Here is a 23,938-nt window from a genome sequence, read left to right as displayed (position 1 = left end):
AGACGAAATCCGTTGATTTCCCGCGTAAATCCGATTCATAGGAAGCGATATCGCCGCGTGGGGGAGGAAGCCGACACCGGTGGGGCTCGAACCGCGTCTTCTAATTGGTCAACGTCCACTAGGTGTTTGCGGCTAAGTGTCGCGAGTTCGGCAGCGTTCCCAACAGTATCAGCGAGACAGGCGCGCTAGTCTTTGCTCCGACGATCGAGTAACCGAGAGAAACGGGCCTACGCTCCGAGCTGTCGTGGACGGTAGGGAACGAGAATCCTCGCGGACTACCATGGCAAGGAAAGTCGCCATAACCGTGGATCGGAAGCCGGAAATGAAGATACCGGAGGTCTTCGAGGCAGATGTGCCACCGCCGACTGGTGAGTCTTTTCATTTCTCGTACAGACGATTTCCTTGCCGAAATCACCGCGAGAGAAACTTTTCTGCCGCACAGATGCCCACCACCGTGCCACGCTTTACGTAATCTCGAGAAACTCCGTGTCTGCTTAACAAATATTTTTCATGCTCCAGATTTTTCATTACTTTTAGTAATTTGACAAGGAGAAAAACAACAGCTGTTCAATCGAAAGATTGTTGCAACCGCTTCGTGATGTTTGCTCGCGAAACGACATCCGTTAACGTCCCCGTCTCTTCTTGTATCGCAAGAATCATACATTTTATCGAGAATGTTGTGTATCATAACATAGTGTCTTTCATATTTTTCGTGAAAAGAAAGTAACCTTCGGTGCACCATTGCAGATAATGTATCTCGCGCCATCGCTAATCCGGAATTGTCGTTATCTCGCGCGATCGCCTTGATTTTTTAATTAGTTTACGCGACTAAGTCGGCGATACGTAAATTGCGATACCGGTAAGAACGAAGTTATTTGAAAAAAAATACGAAATTTTTTCATCAATCAAGATACTTGCAGGCTCGACGAGTCGTATCGATTTTAAAGCGTTAACGAACGAGATATTGCGTTCGATCGAATGAACGATTAATTATCACGCTCGATTTACGAGTGATTCGAAGGATCAACATCGGCCGGTCCAGATGCGACGCGACGCTCTAACGCGTCCAAGCGACATCGATTTTCTCGTTACACGCTCGTTTGCCGCGGCCTTCTCGCTTGGACGCGTCGCGACGCGTGGAAATTCCGCTCGCGACGAAGAACCCTCCTCGGGAAATACCAGCTCGAAAGCGATCGTCCTAGTCTCGAGTCGCGACCTACTTGCAACTCGGTTCACCTCGCGTAAACCAAACCCGTCCCAGTGCCACTGTCCCGATCGAGTTCGATTCGTTTCGATTGTCTCTCGTGAATCAAAATCGATTCCCCTTAAACGAGAAAACGCGATCCATTCGCGTGACTCGCGCGACCATAGATAGCCCTTATCTCAAAATACAAAATACTTTGTTTTACCGAGAACGTACGTGACCGATATCGGTTTCCCGTCCCACCTTGACGACCCATTTATCGAAACAAAGTTTCAGATGACTATTTTTCGCGAACAGTCTAAAGGGCGGCCTTCGAACACACTCGACGATCTACACCTTTCGAACGTTTTCCTCTACCCTCGGTTACATAAGCGTTCTTATTAAATTTTCATTTCCTTCCGCCACCCGCGCTTTCTCATCGACGGATACCGTCTCTTCACCACCGAATTGACTTTGGCTCGCGTTCCCGCCAAACCGTATTCGCTTCTACGCGTCTTTCGCCGAAGGGCGAATTTCAGCGCGAGGATACAAGGTACGCGGCGTCCGATCGAGATCGCGCCGCCAACTTTCGAACGACTAGGATAACGAGAACCGGAATAAACACGTAACGCTGTCTCGAAACTCGTTCGATTAGCCTCCGGTAAGAGAAAAAAAGAAGAAAAAGTGGCGCAGCCGCACACGAGAAGCAGCCACGAAGGTAGCGTAGGTGCACCATAAATATGCGCCAAACTAGTCGTTCGATCTTAGATCGACCTTGTTCCGGCTCGAACATCCGTCGTCTCCTTCTTTTTATCTCTTCATTCCTCTTGCTGGAGATTTCGCGGTGATATCGTCGTTGCAATTCATCAGACGGCGAAGCGATTAACCGAAAAGACAGATACGATCTCGCGATTTGTCCGCTTACGTCGTTCGAGGCTAAATCGAGCGGGAAGGAGGAAAAGGATTCGGTTTGCTCGCGCTACGAGAAGAACGAATCGTTTTCAACCGTTCTACGTCCTTCTCGTTGAATAATACATGCCGCGACTCGTGCGTTTGCCTTCTTCTTCTCTCTGTAACAGTCGTGTCACAAACCGAACGGATAAAACGCGCGTAGCTAATAACAAACAAGCAACCAGGCGGAAACAATTGATCGACAGAGCGCAAACTACGCTGGAATTCCAATGAGTCGATGCACGATTTCCCGGGCCATTCGACCGCCCCGTTTGCCGATTCTCCCCGGTGACCCTCGATCGTCGTAGAACAAGGTTCAAACGATGTTTTTTCATCGTCGAAGCTACCAAGTTTCGAAAGTTCCAAAGGTCGATTCGCTGTAGGATCGATTAAGAATTCTATCCGTGCCACGAAGAACGAGGCCTGTGTACGGTGTTTTTTGTACCGGTCGATCGTTGTATCGCCTGGTGGTTATCACGAACTCAGGAAAGTAGAAAGTTTCGTTTCCCGAAACGACGCGTTACCGAGACTTCTGGCGAGACTTGCTACTTCGTATGCACGTCGCGACGCGTTAATTGATCGACGCCAACGCGGTCGTCTACGCGTACCGGAGGTTAATGCGTTCGTTTCGTTCGCTCGCGATTACCAGCGATGATCGAGAAACCAGCGAGACGAAGTTTCCGAACGGATTAACTTGCACCGAATATCGTTCGTAGAAGATCGCAGCAATCGTGCACACCTTGACACGAATCGTGCGAACGTTCGTGGAAAGGAAAGGTCGATCCTCGATCATCCGCTACGCGAGTTCGCGTTTCCTCGGCACGCTTGAAACCGAAAAAGCTTTCGTGCCGTGACTGGAACGATCGTGGGTGGCGTAGCATATCTCGCTCAGTTCCTCAGCCAAGGCGGACGTTATTTTCCACTTTGTCAAGTGAATAATGCGTTTAGGGGCCTGTCGCGCGTTTCCTGTTGACTCGCACCGATACCGAGCAGCAGTCTAGCCAAGCCAAACCGACCGGTAGAATCGTGGGGACCGAGGACGTGCCCAGCAAGGAACGTCATTGAATTCGTTTACTCGAAACTCGAAACTCGTTCGCAAAAATCGAACGGGTTCCTGCAGCGTTCAAACGAACAGATCGGTAAACGCGGACCTCTTTTTTACCGTTCGAGTATCGGCAAGATTCCTCTCGCGTTTGTCGATCGAGATGGCTCCTCGATCGATCCTGGATCACCGACCATCGGTAATAAAACTATCGTCGTAATCGTCGATAAAACGAGATCTGTTTTGTTTGCACTTCTCGAACTCGTGAAGATTACGCAATCGAGCGATTAACGACGCGATATCGTGAATCGCGGTTCAAGTGATTTCTCGAATCGCAAAAAATACGCTCGGTCATGATTCTTGGATAATAACACTGCGGCATTTACGCAATCTCGGTGAAATCCACTGCTTCGTCACGAGAAGGATTAAACGCGAGTACCCTCGCGTCGTATCGATCATCGATCGCTGGTAATCGTTCGATCTCGCTAACGCACCTGCACGTGCACAGACGCACATGATTTTTGGCAACCGAAATCTTTCCTATTACTATTATTAGCGTATCGCGTATTTCTATTTTTGTTCGCGATTCGGCGCCACGATTAACGCGAAAATTTGCGCGTTCTACAGCCGCGTTTATTAACAATATCGATGCCAATAAACGCGTAGATGAGCGGAGAAAAACGAAGAACAAAAAGGACAAATCGTCTCAGGACGGGGAAGAGGAGGGAAGGGTACTCGTTCGGAAAACAACGTCGCTGGAATTTCATTCCACCGATGTTGCAGCATCGTTGCGACCTTGCAATTAATCACGAAACGAGTCTCTCGTTAAACATACGAGTGACACGATTCTGCCCGCGACGAGTGACGTTTCATGGTACGGTTCCTGTCGAGGAAACGAGGCGAATCTGTCGGTGTGACGAAGAAGTGAAAAAGGAATCCGCGTCGCCCGAAATAATCGTATTTTCCTTTCGCGATGCTCGTAATAGAGGCCGTGACGGCATCGCGATTACGCGATTTCTACCCGTGGGACGTCGCCGCGTGTAAAGATAACGGGTCTGGAAGAATTTCGTATCGCTTCGTATCGCGCGTTATCTCTCTGATCGAACCGGATGGTCGAGATAAGCGTAAAATCGTGGAAAGTTGGTAGTTGGTACAGATCGTATAGCGAATTTTAGTTACGTAATTTTCAAAGATATTTTTGAACGGAACTCGTCTCGGCCAACTACGGAAAGTCCGCGGATGGCAGCGATCAAGTCGAGGCTCGAAAAAAGAAAGAAAAGGAAACTCGAGAAAATTCCGCGCGAAATTATCCAGCGATCGAAAGAGTAGCATCGCGGTTTGTTGCGTTTCGACGGGTCGTACACCGTTTGAAATTGTAGCGCCAAAAGGAACGTGGGTTGGCGCGCGACCTTCCTATTGGCGGAATCGGAGCAAAGTAGTTATATAGCAACAGATGGCGCGCGTGCGCCCAACCGGAGAGGAGGATTGGCAAAACTCGGGCGACGATTGGTCAAAGGGTTCCGGTCGAACGAGCGGTTTCGTTTCGTCGCTAGGTTCCCCACCCCGGCCCGCGGCAGCCCGCTGCACGCCGGCGAAACTAACGCGAGCGAGAAAGAGACAAAGAGACAGGTGCGTGCTCGCTTCCGAACACGGTTCCGTTGTTAATCATCGTTATCGGTGTGCACATGAAACCGTCAACCGATTCGCCGCTGCGAGAGACCGATGTTATTGGCGCACAGTGAGTGGTTGCTCGTTCCTAAAGACGTATCTCGACGGAGTGTCGTCGTCGCCGTCGTCGTCGCTGCCGACTTGATCCTCGTCGTCTTTGCCCTCTCGCTCGTTTCCTCGTCTCGGCCTAGTGTCGCGCCGTTTCGTTCGACGGAAACGTGATTTTTCCGTAAGAGTTTCGTAAGAATCGAGATTATTTTCTATCCCGTCGCAAGCCAAGCACGCTAAGTCGCTTACTCAGAGTCTCGTTCACGCGCCTTTTAGCTGTTATTTCCACGATCTCGACGCAAGCGGAGACAACTAACTGTCTCGTACTTCAGTACTCGTACTCGTGTTTGATTTCGTGTGATCGCGTGTGCGTCGAACCGTCGAACGCGTGTCGGGCGTGCGATGAACGGCAACGATAGAGTGCAGGCTGAGAACAGAGGACGAAATGGCCACGTGTTGGTATGGGAGCAACCCGGACTGGAAGAGGAGGACAGACCTGCGCGAAAACGAAAATGTACGTCACCCACGAAGCTTACGCGTTCACGCGTTTTATTCCTGTTTCTACAAATACTCGTCGCTACGAGCTCGAACACTGTCGTTGGCCGTTTAATGGGCACCATTGAATCACGTTACGGAGCACGGAATCGCTGCGCCCAACGAGACGACCGGCCAGACGAAACGCGCTGCGTATACTCTGTAAATCGCCCTGAGAAACCACGTGTTTCCGCCGTCATCTTCTGCCGTAACCCGCCCTTTCTTTTCCTTCGTTTTCTTCGCTCTCTCTTTCGCTCTCCCCTCCGTCTTCCATCCTTCCCTATCTTATCTTCTCTGTCCCCTATTCCAATCCATTTAAAGGGAAACTATGCCGTGAGTAAGCGGTCGTCCATGTGCTTAGACGTGTTTTCCAATCGCATAGCATTCCTTCTTGATTATTTGCGACTGTATTCATTCAGCCGTTTTATATCGCATTCGCATTTTCGGATGTCCCTTACTTCCATCGAAGAAGTAAGCATCCAGATGCGTTCGAAGGGGAGAAACTGGATCGAAGGGTCGCCGAAAAGACCCCGATCGTACGATGTTTATCGAAAGAAACTGCAGTGGAAACGATACATCGGGGATCGAACGGTCTAGCGCGGACTTTGACGCTTCCAAGTATCGTGATCAGCGTAAAACGAGTCATTCGCGATCAGCGATCGATCGAATGATCTGAAACCAAAATCCGAACGACCGGCCTGAAATTGTTTGCCGCGTCACGTGCGCGAAACGAGCACGTCTCTTTACGTCTCACCTCGGTTACTCGTTCATTTGTTCCTTCAATTTTTCTATTGATTTCGCACTGCTTCTCTCTTTCCCCTCTCCGTCTCTTTCTGCATGCATTTAGCAATATTTCAGGCGATGCTTGCATAGGAGGAAGGTTACCGCGCAAGGGCGGTCACTACACATCAGAACCGTTTTCATCGAGCGACCACGTGCTCAACGAATGTTCACTCGATGATCGGGCAAAGGGTGCGCCCGAAATGTAAAGACGTAGCGATCAGAGCGAGAATCGAAAATCATATGCAGACAAGGACGGCAAAGAAAATTTTCTCTCTGCTAGCTGTTAAAACGTTTCCAGTCGCGAAAGACTTGTCATCGCGACGCTTGCACGGAATCGTAAATCATCGAGTAAACGGCAAACGAAGCGATCGAGAAGAGGGGATCGGGGACGGGGGGAACGTACAAAGTTCATGACGCGCGTTACCGAAAAGCACGAATCGATTTCGATTCGACTCGGCTCGACTCGACTGATCGTGAGAATTCTCGATCGTTCAGGAACGGGGCGGGGCGGGGCGGGGCGTGGTGAAGGAAGAGCGTCGGTCGGAAGACGGTTGCCACGCGGGGAAAGAATTCGCGGGGAAAAGAATTCAGGGCCGCGTGAAATTTCTCGACGTAAAGATTCGACCGATCTCGTTCCGTCGACGCGTTGCATCGCTAAAATAAAGGTTGCAACGATTCTATTATTGAGCAGGCCTGCGTTATTATCTCGCGATGTGGTTGCACGTTGGACAAATATATTATAAATAAACGGCGCGTGGCGAATTTCGACGATCGGTTCTGCGCCCGTAAGAGGCTGCGAACCAGCGGCGTCTACGAGAGGCAGGAAGAAAGGGACGAGGGCACGAGACGAGGTGTCGAGCCAACAGCGGCGAGCTGTTACGGCTTACGGTTGCTCGCCTCGACCTTGTCCCTCCGTGGCCGGACACGCGTCCTTGACGAGCTTCTTCCGCTACTCGCCATCCGTTTTCTACCCACCCTTTCCTTTCACCTTTTCTTTTTCCATCGAAATCGATCGATTCTAACGAATAACGTTTCCATTCGCGGGGTGGTTCGTCTGTCGCCGATCGTAAATTGTTTTCACTCGTTTGATTCGGCGAGCAAAGGTCTCGGTTGCGCGTAACGAGCAAACATTTATTGTTGCAGCATGGGTGGGGTCGCGTCACATAGTGACGCTGATGCTGTTCCTCGGTATGGCGAACGCCTACGTGATGAGGACCAACATGTCCGTGGCGATCGTAGCGATGGTCAATCACACGGCCGTTACCGAAAACAACAAGGACGTAACGTCCTCGAACGAGTGCGGCATCGAATTCGATAACGCGACCGGTGCCGTGAGTATAGAGACTCGCGACGGCTCTTCCAGTTCGTTGCGAAATATATCTAGCAATTTCTTTTCCCTCGCAGGATCACGATCCGAGCAGCGACGGTGAGTTTCTATGGGACAGCAGGCAGCAAGGATTTCTACTGAGTTCCTTCTTCTACGGTTACGTGATCACCCAGATACCATTCGGTATACTCGCGAAACGTTACGGATCGAAATATTTCCTCGGTGTCGGTATGCTGATCAACTCGGTGTTTGGACTCTTGGTGCCAGTATCCGCCCGTGCCGGACTCTACTATCTAATGGTCGTACGATTCATCCAAGGATTGGGCGAGGTAAGCAAGGAATAATCGATTCTTTCGAGAGCGTGGCCGCGGATCAATCCGGCCATGAGTATTCCCGGGATTAAACGGCTGCTGCACCGCGATAGCCGCGACATACGAGATAACGATTCACATTCGCAAATATTAGTGTTTAAATATTAAGAGAGGATACAGAAGCCCGTCGTCATGTGTGAACGCTTTTTTGATCGTTCGGGTGTATTTCCTCCCCCTAGGAATGGATTATCCCTATTGCAGGGTCCGATTGTGCCTTGCACGCACGCATTGTTGGCCAAGTGGATACCGCCGAACGAACGCAGCAGGATGGGAGCCTTCGTGTACGCCGGTAAGCCCGTTCGCTGCGCCTCTACTTTCTCGCCTGTTATCCTGTTGCCTATCGACCAATCGGGTCAAGTCGAATCGAGTCGAGTCGCGTGCCGTGGCCTCGTGTGTTGTTGCCTCGAGGGAACCTCTAGGACCAACTGCCTCTTCTTCTTCTTCTTCTTCTTCTTTATTGTTCTTCTATTGCTTTCTTTCAACCATCCGAGTCACTTTTCCTTTTACTAATAGATGGATTTTCCGCAATTTTCTTTGCGCAGGTGCACAGTTTGGTACCGTGATCTCGATGCCGTTGAGCGGTATTCTGTCCGAGTACGGTTTCGACGATGGCTGGCCATCGATCTTTTACGTGTTCGGAGCTGTTGGAACCATATGGTGCGTTGCCTTCTTGATCTTCATATACGAGGATCCAGAGACTCATCCTCATATCGCGGAGGATGAGAAAAAGTATATACTTAGCGCTTTGTGGGGTAACGCCGGAGCCTCCGTGAGTATTCTCCCACTTCTCGAGTATCTTGGTTCTTACGCCGATCGGCTAAAATCTTTCCCTCTTTCTTCAGTCACCCCCTGTACCGTGGTGGTCGATCGTCACCTCTTTACCCTTCTGGGCCATCCTGATCGCGCACATGGGTCAAAACTACGGATACGAGACGCTGATGACCTTGTTACCGACGTTCATGAAGCAAATCTTACACTTTGATATTAAATCGGTAAAGAAGAAAAGAAAGAAACGGACGGTTGCAAAGAAGCGGAAACGTTGGTTTTGCCAGCTAACTAAAAATCGACGTTAATATTCGTCCGTGTTTCAGAACGGTACCGTTTCCGCCCTTCCATACTTGGCCATGTGGATATTTTCCATGGTGATCTCTCACGTGGCCGACTGGATGATCTCCAGCGGGAGATTCAATCATACGATCACGCGAAAAATCATCAACAGCGTCGGTCAGTTCGGACCAGCGATCGCGTTGGTAGCCGCTTCCTATACCGGCTGCGACGCCTGGTTGACCGTTAGCCTATTAACGATAGGCTTAGGCTTGAACGGTGGTATCTATTCAGGGTTCAAGGTGAATCACCTGGATATCTCACCGAAATTCGCCGGAGTTTTGATGTCTTTCACCAATTGCCTGGCCAATCTGGCCGGTCTGCTCGCGCCTATCATCGCCGGATACATACTCGTTGGAACGGTAATATTCTTCGTTCTCTTTCGATATTCGTCTAGCAAAGGAAACGAACGTAGTTCTAGCGCGAACCGTCTTTTTTATTTTCTCTTTCAGGTGACGCATGCCAAGTGGCGAATCGTCTTCCTCCTTGCAGCCGGCGTATATATAGTTTGCGCGGCTTTCTACATATTATTTGGCTCTGGAGAACGGCAATCTTGGGACAATCCGGAGAAGGAAGAAGAGAGGCAAGAGAAGCAAGTTTTGGACAGCGTTAAAACCGTAGACGAATCGCGACATTGACCCGTACCGTTACACGGCGAGTTTTGCTTTATAGAACCTACCTCGCCGCGTCCATCCCGAATCAAACGCTTTCTCGAATCACGCGATACGAATACCCTTCTTCTAGCCGAACTATTTCGGCGGTCGCCACGCTCTCCTCCCTCGAACGCTTCGTTTCCGCACGTTTCATCGCGGACAACTCGGTTTAGTTGAACGTTCGTCGATCGTCTTCGATAAAAGCCTCGAAATTTCACGTGACGAAACGCAAGAGAACGGGAGAGCGTGACGCGAGAAACGAACGGTTGCCTATCTTTTCTTTTTCGAGGGAAAAAGTACGTCAGAGAGAAGAAGTCGTTCGCGACTTATCAGAGCCGAAAGGGATAACATGGACAAACTAAATTCTTCCGGCCACGGGAAATCATAAATTCACGGTTCGCTGTTCGCTCGTGTGCCAACTTTAAATCGTACGCAAATATTTGTAGAACAAGTAAGTCGAATGGAACGTTACGTTTCTATTTGTTCTACCAATAAAATAAACGCGCTAGTGTGTGCATGGTAAGAGAGATAGGGAGGGAGAGTATGATATAGAGAGAGATACAGAGTGCGTGTATGTGAGAGAGAGAGAGAGAGAGAGAGAAGAAAATTTTACATTTTTATAGCACCCCTTTTTTTCATTTAACGAACACTAAGTGCCTTACGATCGAGAAACGAGAATGAAGATAACATCGAAGCGTTCTCGAATCGAATCGAGCCGCTTCGATCCGTATTTTTCAATAACGCGTGAGCTTCAACGATCGATCGAATGGTAAAAGACCATCGTTAGAACCTCGATCCGACTTCTGAAACCGCGCACGCATACACGACCGCTCGCCAAACATCGAGAGTATATCGCGTGTTTGCTTGAGCGCGAAGGAACGGATGAACATGGCAACAGTATTAAAATAAATATCCTCGCGTTTGACTTCGTTTATTTCTTCGTATCGTACCGTGTTTTATCACAAGCAACTGCCATTTTGTATTGTACGACTGATACCGATCGCGAGAAAGACAAGAAGAAAGAGTAAATCGTTCACCAGAATCGTTGCGAGGAACACGGGTGCAATACAACAATGGTTTTACACATGTTACATAGATGTATATTTGTACGCGTTAGTTTCTACAAAGCTGTAGTCGTTCAAAAAGAAAAAGAAACTATCGCTTTCATTTATTTATGTGAAACTGTACAAAACAAATAAGCAAAAGAATAGAAAGTATCGTCGGGTATGCTAGAGACGGAGAGACACCGTTCGAAAGAAAAAAATTCGTTTGCACAATAGAATGCATTTTCTTTTCTTTTTCTTTTTTAATTATTGTTGTTATTATTACTATTATTACTGCTATTATTGTTGGTATTATTATTACTATTACTAATATTATTATAATCATCATCGTCATCATCTTCATTGTAGATCATCGAAATTATTGTCATCACAATTATAGTCATAGTCATTATCGCCATATTCGTTATGAATTTAATACGTATCGAGTATGCGCCAAAAGCGTCGTCGAAATGCGATTCAATGTAAAAACAGGACACACTGAAAACGCTCAAAATTTACGTCTCTTAATATCGTGTTGATTTCTTTTCTTTTCTTTTCTTTTCTTTTCTTTTTTATAGCGTTACGCGGGTCAACGTTAACGCGTGTTACCTTGCGTCTAATGATAAGTTCTGTGCGTAACGCTTAGCCCGCAATAAAGGTCGAATGTGGGTACTTTCCAAAGTATCAATTACCTTCCGTTTGTTATCGCGTACGTATATTTTAATTTGCTCTATTTGCGAACGTAACGTCACTACACGCGCGACTCTACAAATTCGAACCGTCGCGGATCGATTCAATGTACCTGTCATTTCCTGTGATCATTTACCTAAAAATATGCCTTCAACTACCTTTCTCAAAGTTATCGTTTGCTCCGAAAAATAATAATCAGCTCGTAGTTCTGATCATTCTTCGGCAATTTAATACATACAATTTGTTATTCGTTTTCAAAGTTTTCTCGTATACGCCAAAATTCATATTTAACGTTCGGTTTCACGCTATGCGGTAAAACGCTTCAGATTCGTTCCTATAATTATTATTATACATATATAAATATATGTATATACTCGTGCACAAATTGTTATAAGTGGAACGCGTGTATGCTTGAATTAGCGTCACCGACGATCGTAATGTAAATAATTGCACTTCCAAATTGTACGAAATCTTCCTATTGAAAATCTGTAAAACAACCGATTAAACTTTGAGATTGATATTTTTTTTTTACAGAACTATTAATAACTGTTGCCTGCAAAATGATGATGCAATCTTTTCCAATCGTAAGAGATTCTAGATACATACATACATACAACATACATATTTTCATCTTTGGATGTGTGAAATGTATGTACACGTGCGGATAAATAAAGCGTCGCTCAAACTGTCAACAAGATTACCTTGTGCAATTTTCTTTTTATGTAACAAAAAGTAACTGTGTAATCAGAAAATAATCGATCGAAGAAGCTAAAAATGTTGTACAAGTTCCAATTTTAATTTTGTATCGATACGCGGTTTTAAAAATGGAACCGCTATAGCCATCTACCCACAAATAACAAGACTAACGAAATAGATAAATGGTTCTATAGTTTATTTCGTTCGTGCTATTAATGATTAAAGATCCAAATTTCTAATATAGCTTCCGTGAGGATCCCGTCAGTAATTAATTAATTATAAGCAGAAAACTGTGAAGATTCCTCAGCTCAGGTAAACGGTGATCGAGCAATTAATTAATTACTCGCTAGATCCTCACAAAATCTATATTAGAAAGTTGCTATAGGTATTAATCGCGCTTAATTAAGCGTAATTATTTATTTTGAGAACCGATTTTCAAATCGAGCTTATTGTTCATTTTACTGGTTAATTAAAATGTGTTTTTTCAGCTGTTAATACGAGGTGTGATAAAACAGATACAGCTGTCTCGCCAACAGTGTTTTATGCATGCAGACTTAATTTCACCTGGGGTGTCTGGGATCCCTAAAATCATAACCCGTCAAGAACAAAAAAGCATGTCTAGTCTTCTTATATCTATAGTCATTGATATACAACTTCGATGGCGCGGCCGTCTGTAGTTGGCGATTGGCGATTGTAATTATGAATCAGGTGTCAAAACAGAAATGAGCAACCAGGAAGTTGGTTAATTTACATACGGGTAACTTTTTAAACGGTAAGTCAAACGATATCTCTTTACACCAGAAAATGTCGCGAGTCGTAGGAAATCTATCAAGGATCAACGCATCGTTGTTCCTGTTTGTGCTTTGTCGCGTTATATAGCCGTATCTGCGTACGAAAAATTTGTAGGTTAGACCAGTAAATTTGATTTAACGAAAAAAGAAAATTAAAGCAGAGCCGATAGTAACGTGGATAATATTTTATTTTCAGGTAAACGGCAGATACGATGCGAATCCCATTGATATTGGTACACGTCGTTACGGTTCTGATCACTGTAAGATGCAGCGACATTACTCCAGCAGTATTCGGGAACGTACTCGACGGCATGCCAGCTGCCTTCGGTGATTTCAATTCCGACGAGCTGACCGATGTGTTTATGCTGCGTAAAAACGGAACCACCGTACAAATTTTCTTAGCTGCCGAACAAGAGCCATTGTTAAGACCTAGCTCGGATCTCAGCTGCACCTTTCGAAGCATGGTCGTTAGCGTTGTACCGGGAGATTTCGACGGGGATGTGTTCATGGATGTGCTGGTAATCACGTTCGACAAGGAAAGTAAACTATCATTCGCTTATATTTTATGGGGTGGAAATGGTCGTTTAAATTGCACGAACGAAGGCCAACCGCTGATAAAGATGATAGGGCAACCATTGGCACTGGACTTTAACGGGGACATGATAATAGATTTGTTTGGCGTAAACGAAAACGGCAGCAGGACGTTTTGGGTGTTCGACCAAAGTAGAAGGCCACCCATGGCCATCCCGATGGACGAGCTAACCGAACGTCCTCCACCGATCAGTCAGCCTCATTCGAACGCCTACTTGGATTTGAACAACGATTTCTTAGCGGACCTGGTCGTCAGCACCAGCAAGTGCTTCGAAATTTGGCTCGGTATCGAGCAAGGCTTCCGGTTTCACGAAACCATCCCCTTCCCCTATAATATTTCTCTGCCACACTTTGAAGGCAAGCTTGGACAAGCTTTGTATCTGGACGTCGAGCTGACCGGAAAGATGGATTTGCTTCTGCCTCTTTGTTTCGACGAGGAATGTACCAACAGCACGATCATGATGTACTCGGACAAATGGTACAATTTACAAGTAAACTTCCGGGACGGTAACAGCGCGCTATGGGGTTTCGTGAAGCCCGATGGTCACAGGTACACCGACACCATTACTCTTCGCGGCGGCGACTTCAACATGGACGGTTATCCGGATCTGTTGGCGACGTTGAAGTCGACCGTTAGCAAGCAAAAGCGTTCTTATCTATTGGAGAACGTCGCTTGCTACTCGTGCGTTGGTTTCACCCGAAAATTTCAAGTGAAATGGCAAGCGTTGAATCCGTTTCACAACGAAACGGCTATGGCGGTGTTTTACGACTTTTATCAAGATGGAATCTTGGATGTTATCTTGGTGGAGGCAGGCAAGAGCAACAACACATACAGTACAGCGGCTTTCAAGAACAGTTTGGATTACGACGCGAACTTTGTCAAAGTAATGGTGCTCACAGGTCGGACCAATAGCTTGTATCCTATTTCTCCGGGTTCTCTGGGCAAAAAGAAGAGAACTTACGGTACGAATCTTCCTGGACCATCGATAGCTTATCGAACTACCACTCAAGACGGTAGTCCTAGAAGCGCTATAGCCGCTCAACTACCTCAGAGTGCCCACTTTTCTTTAAACTTACCCTACACGACCTTTGGTCTCGGCAGAACACCGAACTTTGTCGACGCTTTAACTATCGGGGTAAGCATTGGACGAGCAACGTTTCCTGATTATCTTATTAAATACTAATCAATTTCCCTATAGGTCGGTGGCAAATCTCGAGAGTGGCCACAAATCATTCCAAACTCTCAGATGGTAGTGATACCGAATCCGATCGCGGAACCTTGGCGATGGAAGGCGCAATTGTTCGTAACTCCTAGCAAATTAATTTTATTAAGCGCTGCTGCGTTGACCGGCACTTGCGGCCTGATATCGTTGATCATCGTCGCTTTGTATTGGAAAGAGCGAAGAGAGGACAAGATCGAGAAGCTTCAAGAGGCGCACAGGTTTCATTTCGACGCGATGTGAAGGTTTAAAATAAATTTATAATTCGTCGTTAGCTTTTAGTGAATGTATTTAATCGGTCGACTCGTAAGTTATTTCACAAACAATAAATAAATAAATACTAATGGATTAATTAATCGATTAGTTAATCGTTACAGAAACGTCTACGAGGAAACGAACAAGTGAGCAAATAAACGTACAAATGTACACGGAATGATACGTGAGTTTCACGTATGTATATGTGTACTCGACAGTTTTTTTTTTTGGTGATTTTTTGTACAATACGTTCATCAAATACATCAAGCATCATGTTTTGTCCTCGGTAAAAAATCCTTGTCACTGATAAAATTGACAATTTATTGATGCCTCTCGCACAATCTTATAAAACAGGACTCGTAGTCGATCTATTTCGCACCACGACTGATGCATCGATTGCGAAATATACAATTATAATAGTAATATTTATATATACAGAGTGTTTCCGATGTGGTGGCACTACCGGAAAGTGGGTGAATCTGTATAAGAAAATAAATCGAAGATGTAACAATTTTTCAACTTATTTTCTTGTGCAAATTCACCTCTTTTCCCGTTGTACCACCACATCGGAAACACCTTGTATACATATATAATTTTGTATTATATTATTAACAAACGATCCTTGCCGGAGTGATTTTGGTCGCTGTGCTGTGCACGGCACGCGATTCTCTTTGGGCCAAACCATTCGAATTCACTACTGACAACGATCGTTTTTCATGGCAGGGTTCAAATCGTTGAAATAGGAATGGGCCATTGCCTCGTCCGCCGACAACCGTAACGCCGGATTGCACACCAGCAACCTCTGAAAAGTTAGCGATCCGTGATGTAATCCGTGAAGCAAATTAAAAGTTGCATTAATCGTCTACCTGTAACAAGTCTCTGCCCCTCGAATTAAGTTTCGGCGTAACTTGAGCCAATCCTTGAGCAGGAGGATACAATGGAAAGGGCTTGTAGTCGGGGAGAGTGGTAAAATCCGGCCAAGTCTCCTCGGTCGGCGTGCCTAGCATCTTGAATATTCTCTTCAGTTGATCGTCCACGTCCGAACCAGGAAACAACGGTCTACCGGCGTTTGCCAGTTCTGCATATTGGAAACGGGACTATGCAAAAATCCTTCCTTCTTGTTCAACCCTTTCCCGGCTATTCACTTACCAGCAAATATACAACCGGCGCTCCACATGTCAATGGACGTCGTGTACAGTTTCGCTCCAAAGAGAACGTCTGGTGGACGGTACCACAGCGTTACCACTTCCGCGGAATAGCATCTCACCGGAATACCAAAGGCTCTCGCTAGTCCAAAGTCAGCTAATTTCAGCTCTCCATTCTAGAAAACGAGTATCGGATGGATCTTAAAAGCTGGATTAAGGTTTAAACCTTGCGATGGAAATCGGTAACGTCGTACTACCTTATTGATGAGCAAATTTTGTGGCTTAAGGTCCCTGTGCAATACATTCCTGCTGTGACAAAATGCCAATCCACGCAACAATTGATACCTGTAAGAAAGAATAATCCTAAGATCGCTTGGCTATTTGATCGGAACTGATTTCAAGTGGAAGAAGCAGGGATCGATGCTTACAGAAAAGATTTAACAACATCCAAATCAATCTCTCCGTTCAGACTGTCAAAATACTTTTTCAAATCTTGATCGCAATGCTCAAAGACTAAAGTCAATTTTTTATCACTGTGTAATACGTCATACAGTCTCACTATATTTTTATGTTTCAATTCTTTTAGTAGACAAATCTCTCTAAGCGCGGACGACGGTACACCCTGTGTACGGGAGAGAGAAAAAAAGCAACGAGATGAGTAGAAGAATAATGTTTAAGGTATATTTTCATAGCTTGTACTTGCTCGATAATCGAACGAACTTACTTCGTCGTCGTCGTCTAATCGAACTCTTTTCAGAGCGACGATTTCGTGAGTCTCTCGGTTCTTGGCTTTGAAAACGGTTCCATAAGTACCTGAAATTCCACGAATAACGCGGTTAAGACTTATTATCACTGGAACGAACGTATAGATGTTCAGCTGTCAAAGAAGCATTCTCCTCAACGCCAAGATTGTATGAAAATGGTTGCGCAACTTCAAACGAACACAACTACCGACAGAATCGAAACACCTACCTTCTCCTATTTTCTCGAGTTTCTCATATTTTTGCATATTTTTGGCAATCTTTCGGGCGGAATAGTCGCGGAGTGGTTAGCGCTGCACTCGAAACGGTGTTGCGCAAACTCCACTCTGTCACTGGCGCCACATTGTCATTTAGGCTCGTTTCGAACTTTGTCGACCGCTATTTTCGAACCCTTTTCTCCTTTACTAACATAATTAGCTACTATCTTTTCTTTACCTCCTTCCCCTACGTCTTTTCCAGGTGATTTCCGATCCACCTCTGTGAATTCTAAAGCCGTCGTGCCTTAAAAGCTCATCGCGAAGAAGACTCGACGTACTCGTTCGCTTGACGAAAATAGGGTATTCCTATATACAACCATATCGTGCGTCATCGAATTAATCATCTTTACACCCGATTACGCTAACTGGTAACAGGAATCGATAAAATTTTTATCACTTGCATCGTAATAAAAAAAAAAAAAACGACTGCCGGAAAATCGGTCGGTAGGTTGTCAAGTAGTTTCCACCCTTTTTGTATAGATAGCGCAATGAAAGAATTTGAAATTTTTCTAGGAGGGAAAATAAAAGGAGACTTTGTATGCGTTTAATATGTATTTTATTCTTTATATTTGCGATAAATACAATTAGAGACATTGAAGGTACGATGGTAAACAATTGTCGATATGATCATAAGAGTATTCTAAGGAGAGGGATGGAAAGGATGCAGAAGTAAGTTGATCTCCATCACGATGAATAAAAGCGACAATGCTTGTCCCTTGTTTAATTAACCAACTTCAGTTAATTTCAGCAAGGCATTGAACAGCGATGACGGAGGAAAAGGGAATATGATCGAGTTCGGTAATTAACGATCTGGTCTAACTGAATTCAACCATGCAGCTGGCGCATCAACTGTTGGGCAGCGCGATCCCAATGTTCGTAAACGTTGTGATCTTGTTCTACGTTTGTCAACGCGTAAGCAGTTAATCTAATATCGAAAGGAGGATACAGAATCGAAAGGTAACTCGGGGCCTATTTAGTTTTTAGCAGCGACGAGATTGCGACGCAAGATCATGACGGAGATGAGGGAGTTCACCACGATCGTAACCTACACTCGTTATCGTTACCGATTTTTAAATCGGAAGGTCCCTGCTCACGTTCGCTGTGTCCGCAGGTTCGCAGAGCACGCGATAACGTCCAATACATCGGCGAACAGGTGGCCAAAGGAATGGACGAGGTGAGTAGAAGAAAGGAAACGTAGAATGATTGAACAGCGAATAGAATTGCAGATCAAAGAAGACGTGGGGAAGGAACTGCGAGTTACCGATCGGTTGACCACGCAGAGTTCGAAATTGGCCGCGGTGCTGCAACGATTTACCGCCCTTGAAGAGAACGTGATCGAGGTACATGATACTTTTACGTAGAATTCCCGGGAACGGTCGTAAGGTCGCTGTTTTTCGCAGATGCTGCGTATGGAACGAAACAGGGAGAGCGTGAGGATCGAGACGCCGGTGGACGTGAGAGAAGAGATCAAGAGGATCCTTGCGATGGTTGAGAAAAAAGAAAAGAAGGAAAAAGGAGAGTGGGAAAAGCAAGAAGAGAAAGCCGAATGGTCGGAGGGATCGAAGTTGAGGGACGGCGGCAAAGCGGAAGCCGACGGTCGCTCTAGTTTCCCGGGTCGAATCACTCAGCGGAATCCTCTATCGAAATTTTCGGCGTGCGGTCCTCGAGAAATCGGTACCGCTTCCCGGAGAACGATCGACGGCCGGTCTCGAACTTCCACGATGCCTGAGGTTCGACTTCTCGGAGAACATGCGAAATAGTAACCGCGATGACTTTGAATCGCGACGGAAAAATAAATCGTCCTTCTGTTCGAGGAAAATTTGGGTCCTTTTATGAGGAACGATAAGAGCGATGGAGAGGATAGGAGAGAAACGATGAAAGAGAAGAGATCCTCTTCTAGCCGTGGAGCTGCATAGAATGCATCCTGCTTGGCCTGTTGGTCCTGCTGGTCAGGTAGTCGACCAATCCTTTCACGAATCCGTCCCAATCGACAGGATCGATCTCGTCCAGGTTGCGTTTGAAAAAGTTGTCGAAAGCCGTCCGATCGATCTCGTCGATGTTCCGCTTGGCGGACGGCTCGAGCAACGATCGATCGCTCGGAAACAAACCAAACGACTTGCTGCGAACAAACGGACGCATCGAGTGCATAGTTCAATCAGAGAAAAAGGATAAAGGCTTACCTGCCCATCGACGGGTCGCGTGCGTTCGATTGGTCCAGAAACATCGCTCCGTAAGGGGAGTCTAATGCACGGAAAATGTGGTTACGCGATGCGGAGGATCGATCTCGATCCGGATCCGGATTATCCGTTTCCGTCGCATCTTGAACGAAATCGAGAGAATCTGTTGAACAAAGGAGACAACGAAAGGGAAAGAAAAGAAGAAAATAACGTGGACATCGCGAGAGGCGGTACAGTCTATTTATTTGCTGCTACTACGCGCGCTACAAAGTCACCGACGAAGCGAAGATTCTATCATCGGCAAGGATCACTACGTTCGATTCGCAGAATCGAGAAAGTAAAATCATCGCGGTGCTCTACGAATCACCCTTCCCTGACCGTGACTCGACAGCTCGAGCCTCGAGTTCTCCGGCGATTTCAGACAGGTCCCGCACCAGATTTCCTCCTCCGATCTGGTCCAAGTTTCTGCGTCGATCGTCTAGCACGCTTCGCACCAAGTTTCCGCCGCCGATCTGATCCAAGTTCCGAGCGAAGCGTTCGTCCACGCTGCGAAGCAAATTTCCACCGCCAATTTGGTCGAGGTTCCGTCGCGGCGTTAACCAGCGAGGCTCGTACGTGATTTCCAGTCCTCGCCGCCTCAACAGATTCCCGCCACCGATTTGATCCAGATTTCGCAGCAACCGGTTTACTTCCTCGTCGCGAAACAATCGGGACTTTGAAAGCGTCGGTGGTATCTTGACCCTCGGGGCGCCGTCTCCCGTCATCTGTCGTCCGCCTATATCATTCGCGTTGCCGAATCGGGACGATCCCTGTTCCAGCTGCGCCGATTTTTCCTTCGTCGCCTCTCCTAAAATCGTCCAATCACCGAACATCGAATTTCTGTTTCTCGATCACCCTCCACCGACCCAACCATCACCCACGGCCACAGCGATCCTCTCGAAAGCCCGAATTCAGGGATTCTTCTTTGCGTCGCCTCCACCTAAGCCAGCTCGAGGCTCGAGCACCCACGTACAAGCGTAGACGAGGACGGACTAACGATCAAGCGATAAAGCGAGGCACAAAGTTTGCCCCGCAAACAAGCGATAGCGTTGATTAATTACTTACCGTGATCATCGGGATATCCAGCTAGGAATTGTCCGTTCGCCGGTCCGTAGAGATCTCGTTGCAACACGTTCGCTCCAACCTGCAAGGCGAATCTTTTTCGTTACGTTGAGTCGATGAAAAACAACCGAACAAGAAGCAAACGCGAGATCGTGCTTTTCGATTAGGAACACGGGACGCCCGGATCGATGAGCGGAGAACTTTTCACCGTTCCCGGCAAAAGTTTCTGAACCACCTGTCCGGACATCTCGATGTATCGAAAGAAAATAGGAAACAGAGTTCGAACGCGGCAACAGGTATGCATTAGAAAACGAATCGTTACCTGAACGGACGCGATCGCTATCCAAGTGATCGCGATCGTGAACAGAAAAGCCAGAGAAACGGTGGAGGAAGAATAGCTCGACATCGTGAGTATGCGTCTCTTGCTCGTTGATTCGATTTGACGAGAAAGTCACACGAGAACGCGGGTTTTGTTAAGTAGCGAGAGGAAACGTTGTCGCGGATCGAAAATCGCGTGCCGTGTATCAGGCCTCCTCGTGTTTCCTCCAAATATATACAGGCTAATCGGCGAGGTTCCTCGCGACGAGAGGAGAGGAGGGTGCTATATGGAGCAAGCGCGCCACCGAAATCCATTACGCGTGCCCCTGACGGCGCCTACTCGTCACGCTTCGCCCCCGCGGCGTCGTTCGCCGATCCTTCTTCCTCCGGTGACAATCCGCCCCGAACGATCGATCGATCGAAACGCTGAAAAACAACCGCTTCCAAACCCTTTTCCTTCCTCTCGCTCTTTTCCTTTCTTCCCGGCAATCTAACTTTAACCTGGATAACCTGTGAAAACTTTTCTTCTCCTCCGGCAAGCGTTCCCCTCGTTCCGTAAACAAGCGATACAACGGGGGTGTCGCGTCGTTATACTCTCTACGCTCGATTCCCCGAGAGACTCCTAACCGGAGATTGCCGGCTTGTTTCCTTTTCTCGTTGCCGGTAACGGAAAGAAGAAGATCCGCTGGAAATCGGCTCGATCGAGGATCGTTCGTTTCGTCGATGACTAGTTTTCATCCGGTCGTTGTTTACCTATGTCAAGAGGGCGTCGGTTGGACAGAAAGAGTAGGGGAGGAAGCGATCGATCTTGCTGGTATCTGGTGCAGAAAATAATATTCCTGTCCGGCCGTGAAAGGCAGGACAGGTGCGTGTTTACACGGCTAAATGTACTCGCGTACGCTTCCCCCGCGTTGCGATCGAATTATCGACGTCTCGTTAACGTTTTACGAGAGACGCGGGACGGAGGCGTCGCGTCGCGTCAGCGAATAATAGGAAATCGAGCAAACGGAAGTTGGGCCGACCGATCGACCTACCCATCGAAGGACGCGCGAAATCGGCCGTCACATGCCCGGCTTTCCGCATCCCCGATTCATGAATCGTTCCTAACGAATGACAGAGGGATGTTCTCTTATTCTAACGGCCGATTTTGAGACGTCCCGTCTTGCGCAGAGCCGCGTAGGCGTCAGATGTCGGGCAAATCAAAAGATCGTTGGACAGCCGCGTACATCTTTGAAGAAGATCATGTAACGTTAATGGATCTTTTCCGGTGCCTCCGAGGAACGCGATCTTTCCCGATCCGGGGGTGATTTTGCACTTCTTACTTTCCTTTTTCTTTTTCTATTTCCTTTTCTTTTTTTTCTCTTTTTCCTTACACCAACGCTTTTCTATATAAGCAGAGCGAAGGAACAAACGATCGTCCAGTCGCGAAGAATCGCATCGTACGCATCAAACGCATCGTACGCGTTCTACAAAAGACATGAAGGTCTTGGTCGTTTGCGTAAGTAGCGATCTGCAACGAAGAAATCGGTCAGCCGTTGTTTCCTCTTTCTATCGTATATATATATCTCTCTTTCTCAAACTCTTTAGACGTTAATGTTGCACCAACTTCAAATCGCCGAACCTATCGGCCGTCACCAATGGCAGCAACAACCGCGGGATCGTTTTCAATTCGAAAGGCCGATGGAACGCGTCGATGAGATACTTCGACCGTTGGATCGGTCTCGTTTGAAAGAAGACAACGCGATGCTGTTGCTCGATCGACCGACCCCCGAACAAAGGAGACAGATCGTCACCGATTACCAGGAATTAGAGTCGCCGGAGAGGATACACGTTCAGACCAGAGTACGTTTACAAAGTATCCGATCGCTCTAACGACGATGCTCATTGCTGTTTGCGTTTGTTCGCAGTCCTCTTGTTCCTGCGAGTCCCAGTACGAAATGATAGACCTAGGAGACGGTCATTATCCGAGATACTTGCCCGTGTCGCGTTGCAAGCCGAAAACGTGCCAAAGCAAATTTCATTCTTGCAAAGCGCTACCTTACATGGTAAGGTTCCCTGCCGTTCGATATTTCCCTCTGACCATTTACGTTTACACGATCCAGCCCTTTCTCCCGCAGGTGTACGTGCTGAGGTCCCGCGAAATCATCACACCGGCCAAGGACGACGAGAAGATACCGGAAACGCCGTTGCCCGAATCTCTCCGACACAAGTGGCAGCTGAAACCGATCACGATTTCGGTCGCCTGTGTGTTAGCCTAACGCCATACACGTCGACCGAACCGGCCAACCCCTTCGCACCGAACGACTAACGCGCTTTTAATATCCCCGCGAGTCGTCGTAAAACGCGGCGACATCAAACTTCCATTTCAGCCATTGCGTCCGAGCAATGTTCCATCGCGAAAGCCGCTTTACGACTTTTCTTTCCATCATCGATCGAACGACAATGCTTCTCTCAATTTCCAGTCAGATTCAATGGAATTGAATAACAAAGATCGATGGTGACCAGACGTGGAAGCGTGGAGGCCGGGTTTACGTATTTCCTCCTGAATGGTAAACAAGAAGAAGAGTTACGGGGAAGGAAGGAAGGAAGCATAAGGGCAGGTCCGAGCGCTATATGGCCACTCGAAACCGTGTTTACAGTGCATCTTCCGAAGGTTTACTTTACCCTTTACCCATTCACGATAAAGAGTACTCCGCTTCCGTTATCTCATCTCGCCTGCTCGATAACGCGCGATTGACAGCTACTCGACTCGCCTACTTTGCCGCAAACACAACCGCGCGAATCGCGGTTATTATCTTTCTCGTGGTCAGGAAAATACGAGTCGCTCGTGCAACGACTCCACCGAGACGTACTGGAAGAGAAACTCGTGTTCTTTCAACGGCCACGCAAGGTGATAAACACGAGTTTCCCTCTGGAGGGTAACGCAACCTAAGTCCACGTGTACTTGTACACGTCTCACCTTTCAACGTTACGGCCTTCTTTTCTGTGCGCTCTCTTTTCCAAGTTGAAGATCTTCAAAAAAGATAAGAAAAATGTAATAATTACGACTCGGTATAAGTTTTCCAACCGGCAGCACGCAACGAGCCCACGCCTACTACTCGTTCCATAATTAACGAAATTAGCAGGAACGTTTGGTAACGCTAATGGCTGCTAAGAGGAACGTTTCTCGTTCATCGATCGACGCAATTTGCAAACAGCCCTTTCCCTCGGCTTTCGAAACACCAATGTA

At 47.0% G+C, this 23,938-nt stretch overlaps 6 protein-coding genes across 13 annotated transcripts in view; 4 read left to right on the top strand and 2 right to left on the bottom strand.

The window, feature by feature from the left end:
* LOC114875983 (putative inorganic phosphate cotransporter) overlaps positions 1 to 10,974 on the top strand; it is a 35,316-nt gene extending 24,342 nt beyond the window's left edge. The window contains exons 2-9 of one of the 3 annotated variants that reach the window (XM_029186916.2): positions 123 to 368; positions 7,353 to 7,540; positions 7,614 to 7,865; positions 8,109 to 8,196; positions 8,450 to 8,676; positions 8,750 to 8,899; positions 8,999 to 9,373; positions 9,464 to 10,974. In XM_029186916.2, coding sequence (XP_029042749.1) covers positions 281 to 368; positions 7,353 to 7,540; positions 7,614 to 7,865; positions 8,109 to 8,196; positions 8,450 to 8,676; positions 8,750 to 8,899; positions 8,999 to 9,373; positions 9,464 to 9,649 — 1,554 coding nt within the window. In that variant the 5' untranslated portion in view covers positions 123 to 280 and the 3' untranslated portion in view covers positions 9,650 to 10,974. The other 2 variants (XM_029186917.2, XM_029186915.2) reach the window with 2 other exon arrangements.
* Positions 10,975 to 12,585: 1,611 nt separating this feature from the next.
* LOC114875981 (T-cell immunomodulatory protein) lies at positions 12,586 to 15,406 on the top strand. Of its 4 annotated transcripts, XM_029186912.2 has the most exons (4): positions 12,586 to 12,865; positions 13,081 to 14,611; positions 14,675 to 14,940; positions 15,073 to 15,406. In XM_029186912.2, the coding sequence occupies exons 2-3, from the start codon at positions 13,097 to 13,099 to the stop codon at positions 14,936 to 14,938; spliced, it is 1,779 nt and encodes a 592-aa protein (XP_029042745.2). In that variant the 5' UTR covers positions 12,586 to 12,865; positions 13,081 to 13,096; the 3' UTR covers positions 14,939 to 14,940; positions 15,073 to 15,406. The 4 variants fall into 4 exon arrangements, with proteins under 4 accessions (XP_029042745.2, XP_029042744.2, XP_029042747.2 ...); XM_029186911.2 differs by lacking the exon at positions 15,073 to 15,406 and having other exon boundaries at positions 14,675 to 15,047; XM_029186914.2 differs by lacking the exons at positions 12,586 to 12,865; positions 15,073 to 15,406 and adding an exon at positions 12,872 to 12,995 and having other exon boundaries at positions 14,675 to 15,047.
* On the bottom strand, positions 14,967 to 17,533 carry LOC114875986 (cyclin-dependent-like kinase 5). The gene is made up of 7 exons (XM_029186921.2): positions 17,068 to 17,533; positions 16,820 to 16,908; positions 16,524 to 16,717; positions 16,353 to 16,440; positions 16,100 to 16,271; positions 15,817 to 16,028; positions 14,967 to 15,752 (listed from the first exon to the last, which is right to left on the bottom strand). Exons 1-7 carry the CDS (start codon positions 17,102 to 17,104, stop codon positions 15,645 to 15,647), a joined length of 900 nt encoding a protein of 299 aa, XP_029042754.1. The 5' UTR covers positions 17,105 to 17,533; the 3' UTR covers positions 14,967 to 15,644.
* Positions 17,534 to 17,938: 405 nt separating this feature from the next.
* Positions 17,939 to 18,873, top strand: LOC114875994 (the record flags this gene model as incomplete). Its single annotated transcript, XM_029186936.2, has 5 exons — positions 17,939 to 18,025; positions 18,091 to 18,153; positions 18,225 to 18,287; positions 18,340 to 18,453; positions 18,514 to 18,873. Coding segments are annotated over 5 exons (687 nt in total), but the record flags the coding sequence as incomplete, so codon positions are not given.
* Positions 18,874 to 19,000: 127 nt separating this feature from the next.
* On the bottom strand, positions 19,001 to 22,126 carry LOC114875988 (orcokinin peptides-like). 3 transcript variants are annotated; one of them, XM_029186928.2, is made up of 4 exons: positions 20,714 to 22,126; positions 20,395 to 20,473; positions 19,294 to 19,453; positions 19,001 to 19,232 (listed from the first exon to the last, which is right to left on the bottom strand). In XM_029186928.2, the coding sequence occupies exons 1-4, from the start codon at positions 20,795 to 20,797 to the stop codon at positions 19,010 to 19,012; spliced, it is 546 nt and encodes a 181-aa protein (XP_029042761.1). In that variant the 5' UTR covers positions 20,798 to 22,126; the 3' UTR covers positions 19,001 to 19,009. The 3 variants fall into 3 exon arrangements, with proteins under 3 accessions (XP_029042761.1, XP_029042762.1, XP_029042759.2); XM_029186929.2 differs by having other exon boundaries at positions 19,294 to 19,432; XM_029186926.2 differs by lacking the exons at positions 19,001 to 19,232; positions 19,294 to 19,453 and adding an exon at positions 19,498 to 20,137.
* LOC114875990 (prothoracicotropic hormone-like) lies at positions 22,122 to 23,511 on the top strand. Its single transcript, XM_029186933.2, has 4 exons — positions 22,122 to 22,207; positions 22,297 to 22,551; positions 22,617 to 22,754; positions 22,827 to 23,511. The coding sequence occupies exons 1-4, from the start codon at positions 22,187 to 22,189 to the stop codon at positions 22,965 to 22,967; spliced, it is 555 nt and encodes a 184-aa protein (XP_029042766.2). The 5' UTR covers positions 22,122 to 22,186; the 3' UTR covers positions 22,968 to 23,511.
* The last annotated feature ends 427 nt before the right edge of the window (positions 23,512 to 23,938 follow it).

Source organism: Osmia bicornis, chromosome 11 (genome assembly GCF_907164935.1).
Source record: "Osmia bicornis bicornis chromosome 11, iOsmBic2.1, whole genome shotgun sequence".
Taxonomy (NCBI): domain Eukaryota; kingdom Metazoa; phylum Arthropoda; class Insecta; order Hymenoptera; family Megachilidae; genus Osmia; species Osmia bicornis.
Note: the sequence above shows the minus strand (reverse complement) of the source record. Positions and strands in the feature narration are given on the sequence as shown.

What these genes read in the sequence shown, in the direction of transcription:
- LOC114875981 (XM_029186912.2), top strand. Translation starts at nt 13,097, where the DNA reads ATGCGAATCCCATTGATATTGGTACACGTCGTTACGGTTCTGATCACT. An exon ending in TCGACGCTTTAACTATCGGG is followed by an intron (nt 14,612 to 14,674) that starts GTAAGCATTGGA and finishes ATTTCCCTATAG; the next exon opens with GTCGGTGGCAAATCTCGAGA.
- LOC114875986 (XM_029186921.2), bottom strand. Translation starts at nt 17,104, where the DNA reads ATGCAAAAATATGAGAAACTCGAGAAAATAGGAGAAG. An exon ending in AAAATTTGCTCATCAATAAG is followed by an intron (nt 16,272 to 16,352) that starts GTAGTACGACGT and finishes CTCGTTTTCTAG; the next exon opens with AATGGAGAGCTGAAATTAGC. An exon ending in GGGGCAGAGACTTGTTACAG is followed by an intron (nt 15,753 to 15,816) that starts GTAGACGATTAA and finishes CTAACTTTTCAG; the next exon opens with AGGTTGCTGGTGTGCAATCC.
- LOC114875988 (XM_029186926.2), bottom strand. Translation starts at nt 20,797, where the DNA reads ATGTCGAGCTATTCTTCCTCCACCGTTTCTCTGGCTTTTCTGTTCACG. An exon ending in TAGCGATCGCGTCCGTTCAG is followed by an intron (nt 20,474 to 20,713) that starts GTAACGATTCGT and finishes TTCGCCTTGCAG; the next exon opens with GTTGGAGCGAACGTGTTGCA. An exon ending in TGGATATCCCGATGATCACG is followed by an intron (nt 20,138 to 20,394) that starts GTAAGTAATTAA and finishes GGACGATTTTAG; the next exon opens with GAGAGGCGACGAAGGAAAAA.
- LOC114875990 (XM_029186933.2), top strand. Translation starts at nt 22,187, where the DNA reads ATGAAGGTCTTGGTCGTTTGC. An exon ending in GGATACACGTTCAGACCAGA is followed by an intron (nt 22,552 to 22,616) that starts GTACGTTTACAA and finishes GTTTGTTCGCAG; the next exon opens with TCCTCTTGTTCCTGCGAGTC. An exon ending in GCAAAGCGCTACCTTACATG is followed by an intron (nt 22,755 to 22,826) that starts GTAAGGTTCCCT and finishes TTTCTCCCGCAG; the next exon opens with GTGTACGTGCTGAGGTCCCG.